Source organism: Kryptolebias marmoratus, linkage group LG8, assembly GCF_001649575.2.
Source record: "Kryptolebias marmoratus isolate JLee-2015 linkage group LG8, ASM164957v2, whole genome shotgun sequence".
NCBI classification, from domain to species: Eukaryota; Metazoa; Chordata; class Actinopteri; order Cyprinodontiformes; family Rivulidae; genus Kryptolebias; species Kryptolebias marmoratus.
Genome location: NC_051437.1, coordinates 4,899,436 through 4,913,855, shown reverse-complemented (window position 1 = coordinate 4,913,855; position 14,420 = coordinate 4,899,436). Strand labels below are relative to the sequence as shown.

Below are 14,420 nucleotides of genomic sequence, written 5' to 3'. Positions count from 1 at the left end.
GGAACTAGTTGGGAAACTGCAATAATGAGGGCGTCTCTAGAAGGTTTTGTGACATTTCCTCGCTTAAGTTGCAGAGCAACAGCAGTGGAACAGCGGAACAGTGGTTAGAGCTGTCACCTCACAAAAAGAAGGTTGCAGGATTGCTTCCCAGCCTGGAGCCTTTCTGGGTGGAGTTTGCATGTTCTCCCTATGCACACAAAGGTTTACTCCGAGTGCTTCAGTTTCCTCCCACAGACCAAAAACATGCACGTTAGGTTAGCTAGTAACTCTAAAATTGTCCCTAGGTGTGAGTGAGAGCATGAATGGTTGTTTGTCTCGTTTGTCTCTATTGCCCCTTTTCTATCGGCTCTAAAGGTCCCGGCTCCACTCTACTCGGCTTGCTTTCGTTTCCAACGGCATTTTTTCAAGGCCAGTCCCTGCTTTTTTTGGTCCCTGCTTCTGAGTAGGGCTAGCCGGGCGGCCCTGCTTTTGTGGGTGACGCAAGCTTAGCTCCTGTTCACTCATTGGTCGTGGATGTGGCCAGATGCAAGCATAAAGAGCGAATGGTAGGAATATAAACAACAGCGTTAGCTTACCCTGCAATGTTTATGCCGTCTGTCCTCCAGCTGAAGGCACTGTAAAGCCTGAAATCTCCAGCGGATAACAGCTGTCCTACTCCGCACAACAATCGCGGCATCCAGAGAATTTCTTCCACTGCGCCTCTCTTCCTGAAATCTCAGGAGAATCCCCATAAGTTTAAAAAACAGCAACAACACAGGGCCAACGTTGTCCATAGCACGTCTGTTGTTTCCACAAACGGCGCCAAGGTTCGGTAACGCAACCAAAACTTGCGCCCCCCCAGACCAGGAGCTCTCTTCTGACAGAAAACATCTGAGGCTAATGTCCAGATCTAAAAACCCCACTGATGATAAATAATAATTAGTGAATAACTGGTCCAAACCTGCCTATCTTCATTTCAAAAGCATACTCCATCAGAATGCAGTTGTGCAAACTGTGCACACAAAAATAGCCCATGTTTTCAAAAATGTGCCTGCACTGCTCACTGTTTACGTGTTTGCAAGCACTCAGAATTCAGTGAGGCTGCAACAGAGTATTTGCATATTTTCTAGCAATCTTGAATCACCGATTAGTCTCCAACAGTCACAACCCATTAAGATCCCACCTTAAGGTTTAAGTTATTTTAAATGGCAGAAATTCATTCCTGAGAGGGCTCTCCTCTTAGTAAGTAAGCTTAACTCTCCCATAAAAACATCCCCTGTTCCTCAAAAAGAGGTGCTTTTTGCTGCAGGTAAGATACTGTCCACTCGTCACTACTCAATACAACCACACTTCAGAAACACCTAAATATTAATTAATAAGTGTTTACAAAATGACTGGGACAAAACACCTGAAACATGTAATTGCTTGGTGTTATCGATTCCGAAGTGTTTTGTTGTGAAAAGAAATGGCATAATTATAAAATAAAAGACAAAACATGAAGCATCATCTGCAATAACAAAAGAGCTAAAGTTTTTTCTTCTTCTTCTTCTTTTTTTTTTACTTGCCTTATTCATACCCTATCAAGACTTTTTGATTTGTGGTTGTAAAGTCAGGACATGACCTCAACATGTTAGCTACCTTTAGTTCTGCTTAGAATGTTTAAATATATCTTTGAAGTTGCGTGACTGCTGTCCATAACGATTTTATGACACTTTATCAGTTTATCAGTGACCAAGAAACACTGCCACGTTGGACCAAGTTTTTTTTTCAACCGTGTTTTTCCATTTATCATTCCTCTACATCCCTTGGTAAACTCTTCTTTTATGACCACAGTATAAAAGATAATCTGCAGAAAATGCAATGTAAAAATAGACATTAAGGATTTATTAAGTTGGTTTCACATTGTAAGGCAAAACTTTCTTGGTTTAGTAAGGCAGTACAGGTTACAAGGCACAATTTAATTCAGCAGTTAAACCATGACAAAGTACTAAACAAAAAAATACAATATATATTTAAAAAAAATACATGTTGGGAAACTTCTTCAACATATCTGCCTTTGACTTTTTAAAAAAGTGGCACGTGTGTCAGCTTCTTGGTGCTTTTCATTTTACAAATTTACCCATTCAATTTCTTACTTGTAAATATGCATGAGGCAGTGTATAAAACAAACCACAGACAAAAGTTTGGTCGCAAAATACTTGAAAAAGAACCAAAAAGCTGAATTCACTGTGTGGCTTTTCTTTAGCTTTTCCGTTCTGAATTCAATAAACACATAACCGTGCTACATTAAATGTATGAAAATGTAAGGCTTGTTGTAACATTCATAAAATTCTCCCATAGTCATGTCGCTGCGTCTAACATAAGCTTCACTGCACACACTGATGTTACTCAGTAATGAACTATATTTACAGCTTTGTTTGAAAAAAGACCCCGTTCACACCTGGCACTAAAATCTGTCTTGAGCAATCAGATTGTGTTTGGATTGTGTTAAATACAGGTCTTAACAGCCTCAATGCAGATTAGAAACCTTTTTCACTCAAACCACTTTTGGAACTAGTCTGGACCCCTTTTATCTGTATAAGTTTGGTAGTCTGAACACAATCCGTCCTGAGCCAAGCTATGGGACCTTTTGCAGAACTGAACTGACCCCACACAAGTTGATTAAAAATAATTAAACAGCCATCATTGGAAATAGTCTTAAGATGCAGCTTTTTTACTTAATGTTTTAATGAACTGTTTGTCAGAATCCTTCTCAATAAATATTTTTTCAGTTTGATGTTTGTTCTGGATCTGCTGTTGCAATAACAGAACAACAGTCTGAGTGTTATGGGACAATCAAAGCACCTAATTAAACACAACAAATTAAACAAAACACTGATGTTAGGTTTACAGTAAAGCAGCCTAAAACAGCTGTCAGTGCACTGTGGATTTTTACGGGTTAAAATCTTTAGTCTGTTTGACACAGAGTTCTGTGAAGTCATTCTGTTTTATTTCTCCCATATCACGCCTGTTAGTAATTAAGCTTCTCAAGAGATAAATCTACAAAATTGCAGCTCAAATGGCTCTGAACTGTGTTAATGTCAAAATAATAATATATTTCAGCTGTCTGAATGCGTTGTAATTTTTTCCAGAAACAAAAGCAGACCATATTGCTGATCTGACAGCCCACTGTGTGACTGTGTGTGTCTGTTTACAGAGAGGGTAACTGACATCCTATCGCAAAAACACAGATAGACATGTTTACTGCCAGGTGTGAACTCTCTCAGTCAGAGCTGACACTTGCAGTCGAATCATCCAAGACGGATGTTGACGCCAGGTCTGAACAGGACCCAAATGTCAGCCTTCCAGAACAGTTGTTTGAAAGTTACAAAATGTTTCAAATGTCTGTCTTTTATTGAGTTGTGGAGCTCAACTTCATCTGCTTTTATGTACAAATATATCCCTGAAGGCTATCCGTGAGAAACTTGCAATTAAATTTCATATATTTAGCTACTTTTAATGTTTCAGTCAAGTTATCAGCTTCAAGGCTGATTTTGTACACACTTTTATATTTTCACAATAAAACAGTGAAAGGATTCAGACAGTTGTTATATGGCCTCTTGCTTTGTGATGGTTGGCTGAGGAATGGAGGTGGGCTGCTTAGGCACTGTAGCTATGACCCCTTGAGGCATTTTATAATGTTCTGACCCGGAGGCCGTAGGTGGAGACGGGATCGGAGTTTCAGGAGTGGCTGAAAAGTGGGGCACAAAGAGACAGGAGCAAGTTAAAACTGCAGCACGAATAAGGTGTATTATCAGCATTCTAAAATGATTTGGGGCAAATTTTCAGATAACTAATGAGTTCCACTGTGAAATTTCTCAACGTATTAAACACACTGAGAAAAAATAACAGGAGTTCTCTTTGACTAAATAAGCCAGATTAGTTTCCATGAAGAATTTAAAGGATTATTTTGCCGAGCCTATTTGTCCTTCCAGCTACCTGACCTGGCTGCACATAGAGCTGAGAAAGAAACATTTGATTATCTTTCTTTATTTAAGGACGATTGACTGTTGTTAACTTGAATTGTCAAACTTGAATACATAAAAAATATAAATTCTTCAGTTTATGCATTAAAAATCGTTGAATGTTTTATTTAAAGACCTCTTAAAAGTCCCTTGCTCCAACCATTGTAATACTTATTTGATGTACTCACAAATTTGACCATTATGGATTGGCGTTGGCAGGTTGCTGGCCACTATAACATTGCTACTGAGGTGCTCTTGGACCAGGTGTGGGTGTAGAGAATGGGGGGCATGTGGAGCTTCATTAGCTGAACCTAAAGACAAAACCCACAATTACAGCAGACAGTCATGATTTGAAATGACGTTTTTTAATCGCCCACCACCAAAGTCAGTGTTTTGCCTGTCTATGTGCATGTATATATTTATCTGTGGCATGAGCAAAATATCTCATGAATCACTCAATAAATTTCAATGAAACTCTGAGGAAGTAATTACTGGATGTACAACTAATTAACTTTTGAAGTCAACCCAATTCAAGATGGCTGCCACAGCTTTTTGATCTTCATAGTCAACACAAAAGTGGGTATAACTCAGCCAATTTTAGTTGTTAAGCTAGAATTAGGTGTGGTAGTAGCTAAGCATCATCCTTAACACTCACTCAGAGCATTACCCATTGTGCAACATCTTTGCTTTAAACTTTAACTGTTGGAGTCAGCTGTGTTTGTCTGTTTGCAAAAGATTTCATGATCCACTAGACAGATTTTAATTAAACTTTTGAAATTAACCATTGGCTGTACATCTATGACTGATTAACTTTTGTGGTCAACCCAAATTAAGGTGGCCTTCACAGCTCAATGACATTAGCCAATGCAAACAAAATGGTCATAAGTCAGTTAGTTTTACAGATATTAAGCTAAAAATTTATGTAGAAGCAGTTGTGAATCATCAAAAACACATACTTTAGGTGTTAATAGATCACACAAGATTTCACAACATTGCACAAGATATAGCATGACTTCATTGACAGGGTTTGACAAAATTGCTATAGCTCCTTTCCCTCTCATCATCTTAGTCTAAAACTCTTAGTCTAAAACTCTGGCATGAAAGGCAGCAGGCAATATGCTTCAAGGAATACTCGGCCTTTAATTAAACTTTAGTCTCTATCTTTTTGGTTCAGAAGGCACATTTTAACTAGGTTCTTGTTGTTTGCACCAGTATAAAGAGAAATAATCTAAAAAGTAAACGAGTCCAACGTTGTGCTTACCTCCAAGAAGCATTTCCTGCAGTAGATTGTCGATCTTTGCCATGCCGAAGAGTTTGACGAACTGGATCTGCTCAATCATTTGCCAGGTAATGCTCTGTAGCGTTGGCAGCAGCAGGAGGAGCTCTCCGAAGCGACCCCGCGAGTCATACTGCCTGTCATTGATGTAATCCTCCAGGCTGACCTGGACCTGATACCGCATCCGCTTGATCTTCCCTGGGTCACTCAGACCTTTAGCATCTGTGGGCACAGAAACAATTAGGTGTTAATGAATAGCATCTTGATGCAGTGGAACATTATTTATGCAAGACCAGTTTCTGAATGATTAATTTCTACTTTTGAGTTGACAGAAGCTTGGAGAATCCAATCATGTTGTCAGTACCAGTACCTGGGTCAAAGAAAACGATGGCCTTCAAGCAGGCATATTCATTGTCATCTATCTGAAGCTCCTGGAAGGGAAGCACCAGCTCATCTAGGATCCTTACTGCTACCCTGCCCACCTCCAACTCCGGACAGTTTCTGGGAATAATGTGGTCATTTCCTGCAGAGGAAACTCATTTTATTAAAAATAAATAAAGAAGAACATATTCAAGAATGAGGCTTTACTGTATCTACACTAATATAAGCATTTCCATTCACTGTGTACAAACACACTCTGTTTTGTGATAGTTTTACCTAATAGGAGGATGTCTTTGTAGAGCATGGACCTCTTGGCTGCACCAAGTAGGAGGTGTTCTCCTGCATGAGCTCGAAGCAAAGCCACCTGCGAAAAAGTTTGATTAAACGCAATTAGCTGCATGTGTGAGAACAATAGTCCTTTGCATGTAAGGGAGAAAACTGATACTTCCTAAAATTCTTCATGTAAATCCAAAATGTCTGGGTTAGACCGAATAATTGTAAAATATGACAAAAAAAATAATTTAAAAACCTAAGAAAAAAAACAAACAAAAAAAAATACAACTTTCAGTTTCTCAGTCCTGTAAATTTCCACAGCTGGCCCATGGAGAGTGTGGATAACATTATAATGACAAAACATGTGGGTTTATTACAACCAGGGTTGTGGAGTAACTAGTTACATGTAACAGTGTTATGTAATTTAATTACAAAATAGAAGAAACTAATCCATTACAGTTACCAAACAAAAAATAGGTAATTGGAATTTGGGTTCAAATTTAAACTCAGAATGATCTCACATTAAAAAACAGAGCTAAAATCTGACCTTAAGTGGCTGTTATTTTATTGTTAATGTTAAATTGATAAATTACTATGAGGATTTTTTCATGCGGGGTAGCTCAGGGGAGCAGTGGTTAGAGCAGTTGTCTCACAGCCAGAGGGTTGCAAGTTCACCTCCCAGCCTTTTTGTGTGGAGTTTACATGTTCTCCCTGTGTATACATAGATTTACTCCGGGCACACTGGTTTCCTCCTACAGACCAAAAACATCCATGTTAGGTTAATTGGTAACTCTAAATTGTCCCTTGGTGTGAGTGAGAGCGAGAATGGTTGCTTGTCTTGTTTGTCTCTTTGTGTCCTTGTGATGAACTTGTGACCTGCCAAAGGTGTTCCCCACCTCTCACACAAGGGCCACCGGAGAGAGACACCAGCTCCTCGTGACCCAGAAAGAAAAAAGTAGGCAAAGAAGACAAATGGATGGATGGATGGATGGCTGATTTTAAAAGGAATTTGACAGAACTTAGGGATGAGTAGGACTATTGGTGTAAGTTTATTTAAAAACATTTAAAAGTTACACAGGTTAATATTTAGTCACAATTTTAAAAAAATAATTAAAAAATAATTAAATGTATGTAGATACATTACTTTCATAAAGTAAGTGAAATTTTAAGTGGAGTAATTTTTAATTCTAACAAGAGAAACTACATTTCCATTTCCTCTAAAATTTGCTGAAGAAGCTGACACTAAGTCGTTAAAGTTTTAAAAGTGGAACACTAGCTAAAAGGAGCTTAATACGAGCTAAAATCTAAAAGAAAAGCAAAGTGCTAGCTAAAAGTAGCATCAGGCCAGCTACAAATAGCAGAATGGTAGATAAAAGTTAAAAGTTGCATAAAAAGACAAAAATAGAACTGGGATGCTGAAGCAGACTTTAAAGAGAACAAATCTTTTTAAAGGAATTGAAGAGATCTTGGTGTATTTATATGGATCAAATTATTATAATATATATAATTATTTAAAAAGTACAACAGTACAAAAACTAAAAGTCATAACATCATCTCCTGAATGAGTTGAACGTTGCCAACATTATGAATGGCTAAAATACACAATGTATGCAGAAATAGTAAGATTGCAAAAAAATAAAAATAGATGAAAAAATAAAAACTATGTTACCATGATCTAGTTTTTGCAGTATTTAACACTAATATCTCAGCTGCGTGTTTTTCTGGTGTCTTGCAGCTGCAGACTGCGTGCAGAAAAACGTCTGACAGGAGACTCAGGCTCTCACACTGCATCAGCAAATCAGTTACTAAGACCCGGTGATGACACTGTTAATGATTCTGCACTTTTTTTTTCAAGCAGGGATACAACTTTAAAAACCAGCTCATCATATTCTAACTCAGGATTAAATATGTTAACCATTCTGGTTGAAACGTTTCAGAATTTGGGGGTGAAAAGCCACAACACCCTGAGAGATTTGTTCAGCCTGGGCCTCATTGTTTTCTGCTTGACTACTATTTCATGGAGGAAGGAGAAATGAAGAGACGAGCCAATAGCTGTGCGCTTCGTAACTGGTTGATGAGCGGTCAGAGGGTCTATACCAGTGTGTACACTGTGCCTGTGTATGAGTGTCACCTGGTCGTCCAGGGGTAGGTCACAGAAGGCCGGGATGTATTTGGCCCACTCCACCAGGACGAGCAGCTGCTGTTTCATGGACTCACAGACGTCTGTGATGGTGGCGATCTTCTTGGTCCTGATGTCGCCATTCAGGATGGGAGCAGGAGACGTGATCTGCACAGGGAAACATAGCTGTAAACCTATCTGGTCTCATGTCACAGTTGATTTACAGATTCACAACAGGCCTCACCTGTCTCGACAGAACGTCCGCCTGAATGAGTGCATTGATGGACGGTAGACTGCTGTCCTCATAGCTAGATCTCCTGGTGCTGATTCTGTCTCTTTCATTTTGAACAGCTAAAAACACACAGATTTACAGCATCATCAGTGCCCTTGTTATCACCTGCTGCCAAAAGACAAAGGCAGGCAACTATTTTTGTCTGTGGCTGTATGTGTGTTCTTGTGTTTATCTTTTACCAAAATATCTCATAAACCACTGGACATATTTTGATGAAACTTGCAGAAAGTAATTATTGGATGAACATCTACAACTAATTATCCTTTTGGCGCTAACTCAATTCAAGATGGCCACCACAGTCAACTGATCTTAGAAACACAAAAATGTCTAGAATTCAGTCAATTTTACATACAGTATACTGACCTAAAATTTGGTGTGGTAGTAGCTGAGACTGATCCCCAACACATACAATAAGTGCAAACATATTTCATAAGAACTTTATTTAAAAGTTCCTATGCAATTAAAAAATGGGTAATAATTATTTGGACATAACTGTGTGTTTGCGAGTTTAAAAACAAGGTGACTGGACTTTTAATCTCAGGATTTGCCAGGTCCTGGATCACAGGAATCCACCCAAACATAGGGACATCTTGTGATAATATGTGTGATTGCACATAACATTAATTTCAAGGTTTGACCATCTTTTCTTGACACAAGAGGATTTTGGTTTAAAACTCTGGCATGAAAGGCAGCGGGCATTCAAGGAATGCCACACCTTTAGTTTTTTTTAGTTTGACAGATGCAAAAAGTCCAGTTCTTGTGCAGACAAGTTTAAATTAAAGTGCTTTTTTTTTTTTTACTTTTCACTTCAAGTGTTGCTGAAAGGCTGGATCCTGAGATGCAGGAAGGAAAAATAAGTCTCCAAGGTTGTCATGTTTATCAGTATATGGCCATTATTGCTTGGAAATGTTTGCTCAGCATAAGCCAGTCAGAGCCTTCAGCGCTCCGTGGAGTGAACATTAACAACTGAGTACTCTGCTGGGTCTTGCAACATCTGCAGACCAGTCAGATCAATTCAATGGAGACAGCTCACTCTGCTGCACGGATTTGCTGGTTATATTGGGAAATTTGCTTTTGTTTATTTTAAGCAAAAAGAAATCTACTAGATGTTTTTTTTGTTTGTTTATTTGATTTTGTTTTTTACAAAAAAAATGATTAAGTTTATGGATTGAGTCAATTGCCTGACAAAGACATACGTCTCATACCTTCTTTCTTCATGCCAGCTCTGAAGCATTTCTTCAGTCTGCAGTATCTGCATTGATTCCTCTTGTCTTTGTCCACAATACACTGCCTGCTGAACCTGGAAACAGGAGAAACAATAGGCTCAGAAAAGAAACTTGACAAAAACAACCAGAACAGTTGCAACATTTAGTCTAACCATCATTTTGATTATTGTCTCTTTAAAGTGCCAATTTTTTTGCTTTGTAGCACATTTGATTAAAAAAAATAATGTTCTGCTTATTATTTCTCTTTTGCATTTTTTCAATAGATTTAAAAATATATTTCCAGTACATCTTTGATAATAAAAATACACATTTTAAAGTGGTTTTTTTTCTTCACCTGCATGAGTACATGTGGTTTTTACGGACACTGCGTCTGAAGAAGCCCTTGCAGCCGTCGCAACTTGAGGCCCCGTAGTGTTTGCCTGTCGCCCGGTCGCCACATATGGCACACAAGCTGCCTGCTGCCAGGTGGCCAGGGGCACTCATGTTGGTGCTCTCAGCCGGCGAGGAGTCTAACTCGAGGAGCCGGAGAGAAAGATGGAAAGAGAAAATGTTTCATTAGGTTACCAGGATTTTACGTCATTAGTTTTTGACATATATTGTAACGAGGTGACCTGAAACTAGAGCAGAGGTGGTTTTATGAAAAAAAAGTTGAAATAGAGGAGAGGCATCAAGCTTGAAGATATGTGTCTGATCATTATTTTAGAGGCTGTGAGGTTGCATTTGAAGTGACAAGACCTAGAAAGTGTGAACAAGCAGATTGAGCTTCACAGCAACTGTTGAAAACCAGCCTTGATGAGCGCCTGCTTTAGATAGACTCAACAGAGTCTGATTATGTTAGTTTGATTACCTCTGAATGGTTAATCACTGGAACCAGTTTTCTGTTTAGTCTCACTCTCAGTCATGAGACAGTGTCAATCAATCAGAGGCTTTCTATAGAAATGTGTGTGGCAGATTAAAAAAGGTAGGCTGCCTGTAAGAAGGCATTCCTATTTTATTATTTATACTTAATGTAATTTCAAAAAAAGTTGAGTGGTGAGGTTGGGTTTAAGTCATCGTCCTTCAGGCTTCCGGTTTCTGATCTCTTATTGGGAATTTTAGAATCAGGATCCCAGCCATGTGTCATGGGAGACTGCCTATCTAAATAAGTTGTAAGAACGTACCGAAAAAGTGCAGTTTAAACTTTGTGGGAACAGGCCGTTTGTAACAAGAGAAGGGTGATCATCATACTCCAACCACTGCTTCATCAACTCACCGACAGACACCACATCACTGTGCAAGCTGAAACAGGTCAGAGCTGCTCGGAGCAGCTGACCCGAGAGCGTGTACAGCAATCCCATAAAACCAAAATCCCTTAATGTTTTACTATCGCGCCCTGAGGTGATAAAAGAGGGAGCACTGTAGAGGGGTCAACCCAGATGGACAAATGACCCTCATTATCACTCGGTGCCAGAGCTCCCTCTGACCTCTCCGTAACAAAGTTTTAAATCAGTAAAAGTTTCAAAGTTCATTGCCAGAGCTGCATATATGTGACTCACCTGTGCCCAGCGGGAGCACTTGCATGTTTTCGAACTCCAGCGTGGTGTAGGCTGGGTCCAGAGCCTCGCTGTAGTCTGCCATGTCCATGTCTACCAGTGCTTTGGGCAAACAAATTCTCAACTACCTGACAGTGGGTTTAGAAAGATTTGTCCAAGAAGCTGATGCCCCCCCCCCTCCTCCTCTTCCTCCCCCTCCTTTTTTCTCACAGCTCTACACACCTCTAATAACCCCCCCCCTCCCCCCCTCACTTCTTTTTCGGGCCTAGCTCCGCCCAGTAACGGGACAGTTCGTCAAAGGCCGGGCTGAGTGTGATGAGAGCCTACGGGTGTCAGAGAGGAGAGCAGTGACTGACAGCAGAGCTCGCCTCCTGCTCCTTCGTCCCTCATGCCTCTAACCACCGGAGAGGTGGAGTGTCTCCCTGGTTGATGGTTAACCAGCAGATTTAGTGGTGAATCACATAGTTTTCTGTATCAGTGCTGTCAGCAGAGGATACACTTCCTCCATTTGAGTTACATCCATCTCTGCTCCAAAACCTTTACCTTTTATTTAACTTATGTGTGACTGCAGGGATGCTAAGAGTGGTGGGAAGTGACTAAGTATGTTTACTTCAGTAGGATATCTTCAAAGGTACTTGAACAATTTCATTTTTAGTCTACTTTAAGAACCATTTAATGGGAAAACACCTTTTAGCTGCTTCTTTTAAATGGACATGTCTCCTTTCTTGAGTTGAGGGAGAAACTCTAAACTCCTATCTGACTCCAGGTATCAATCTTTCAGGAAACCCATCATGACGTTCCTCCTTGAATACTGACATTAGAACAACAAGAACAGTTGCTTTAAACTTAGGCTCATTCACCAACCCGTCCATCATCAGTGTGTATTAACTGCTTTGTTATCACGTGCCACCAAAGGTCCTACAATAATGTATATGTCTGAGTTTGTGTCTGTTTAATACCAAAATACCTAATGAACAAGTTAATGAAACTTTCAGAGAGTAATCACCATGTGTACATCCATAAATGATTAACTTTTGGAGTCAATCTAATTCAAGATGGCTGCCACAGCCAACTGATATGAAGAAACACAAACATGGCTATAACTCGGTCAATATTGACCTAAGGGTTTGTGTGGTAGTGTCTGAGACTGATCCTGAACACAATTTCTGAGAGCTAATAGATTGTGCAAGACCTCTCGTAATAAAAATGTTGTCATTTCCTGTTTGGAGACATCTCTGCCTGTCTGTTAAAAAAATTCATGGATAGCTGAACAGATTTTGATGAAACTTCTATAGAAAAACCATTTGATTTACATCCACAACTAACTTTTGGAACCTATCCAATTTAAGATGGATGCCACAGACAACTAACCTTAAAAATGCAAAAATGGCTATAATTTAGGCATTTTTACAGATATTGTGATAGAATTTGGTGTGGTAGTAGCTGAAAGTCATTCACAACTCATACACTGAGTGGTACTTATTGTGTGAGATCTGCCTAATCAGATCAAACCATTTTTGCAAACACAAAAATGGTTGTAACTCAGTCCATTTTACAGATATTGAGCTAAAATTAACACATTTCATGAGTGCTCACATGAGATCGCACATAACATTTACAAAGTTTGACCAAAGATGATCTTAGTTTAAAATGTTGGCATGAAAGGTTGTAGTTGAAGTGCATTCCTTCAAAAATTGCAAGACTTTTAATTAAGATTAGGTTTGTAAAAGCTAACATAATTCTATCTGAACTAACTTTCATGTTAAAGATTTTTCATTAAATTCTGTGATTTGATAGTAAGATTACTATTACTTATGACTCCTTTAGTGCATTTGTTTGATAATTTTGTGCATTTCTCTAAGTAAACGTACATGCAACATATCTATAATTTACCAAAGTAAAGGACTGGACATATCTGTCCTATCACAGGAGACATGTTCAGACTTTTTTCCTTGTCTTATACGTAGGATACCTGTCAGCCACAGCTCATTAATCTTAACAAACACTAAAAGGGCTATAACTCAGTCAGTTTTACAGGTATTGAGCTAAAATTTGATGTGGTAGTAGCTCCGAGTCATATTCAACACATACTCCGAGCATGCACTATGGCATGTAATTGCACATAATGTTATTTTAAAGATTTGAGCAAAACGGCAAAATCTTCTTTTTTTTTTCATTCCTCAAGAAAATATGATCTTAGTTTAAGACTCTGGCATGAATGAAAGGTGACAGTAGATATACTAGGCTTTTATTTACAAAGAGCCTCTCTGCGTCAGCCTGCTCAAGCAGTCATTATATAAATGTTATGATAAAAAAAAAAAAAATTAATTGTAGTTCAGAAGAAAAAAAAAGACTTTTAGTCAGTAAAATAGTCATTTGTTATTTTTATCTAGTTTTAAATAAATGTAGTTATTGTTGCCTAAATATATTCCAAACAGAAAAACTAGTTAAAAATTAAATTACTTGTACTTAAATCATTAAAAGTTAATGCTCCTAATAGGTCTCAAATATGGCAACTACCAGGCTTGAGAACTATAAATAAATCTTTTACTAAAAAGAAGTTTTAATAAATTACTTATTGTGTGAATGCTGACTCAGCATTCACACAATTGTTTTCCTGTTTACTCAGGAAAGCAATAGAAGTAACCAAACTACTTCTGCACACTTTATGCAGTTTTAACCAATCATAAATCCAAATGTTTGGCTCAGTTGGGAACAGTGTACTATCTTAGGATTGGTAACTTGTAAACTTTTTTAAAGAAAACACTTGTGTTAGTCTTGCTTACAGTATGAAGTGCTTATAATTAATATCATAGACTTAAGAGAGTAATATTTGCCTCGAAACTTTTTATCATTTTGATTTAAAGTGAGACATTTAACATCTGGTGTGTGCTGCATTATTGGCTTTAAAAAAAAACATGTTCTTTAATTCTGAAAGGTTTCCACATGTGACTTTTGCAACCCGGTGTCCTAAATGGGATTGTTTTTTTAAAAAGTGGCGAACTTTTACATGTCGCACAAAAAACAGTAGCTCTGTATTTGAAGAGAAAGTGACAGTACACAAGCACAGGTCAACGTTCTCAAGTTCAGCCAAACCTCAGAGGCAGTAAACCTCCTGTAGAAGAAGTTGTTAACCACACACTCAAATTATACGGGGGACTTATCTTTTTTTTTCCAGGCAAACATCGTAACATTCCTAGATGCTTTTGTTGATCATTCTAAGATGATTTGTTTCAGTGATTAAATACTGACAAAGCCCAATTTTACTGTAATCCAATCAGAAATTCATCTGTTAAAGCGGTGATTAGGTGCTACAAATCCAGCATAAATGGCCTGAC

General features: G+C 38.5%; 1 protein-coding gene across 1 annotated transcript; it reads right to left on the bottom strand.

Annotated features, from left to right (window-relative positions):
• Positions 1-1,842: 1,842 nt before the first annotated feature.
• Positions 1,843-11,242, bottom strand: hnf4a (hepatocyte nuclear factor 4, alpha). The gene is made up of 10 exons (XM_017435926.3): positions 11,086-11,242; positions 9,885-10,059; positions 9,530-9,624; positions 8,277-8,383; positions 8,045-8,200; positions 5,917-6,004; positions 5,630-5,782; positions 5,245-5,481; positions 4,172-4,294; positions 1,843-3,709 (listed from the first exon to the last, which is right to left on the bottom strand). Exons 1-10 carry the CDS (start codon positions 11,171-11,173, stop codon positions 3,567-3,569), a joined length of 1,365 nt encoding a protein of 454 aa, XP_017291415.1. The 5' UTR covers positions 11,174-11,242; the 3' UTR covers positions 1,843-3,566.
• Positions 11,243-14,420: the final 3,178 nt, after the last annotated feature.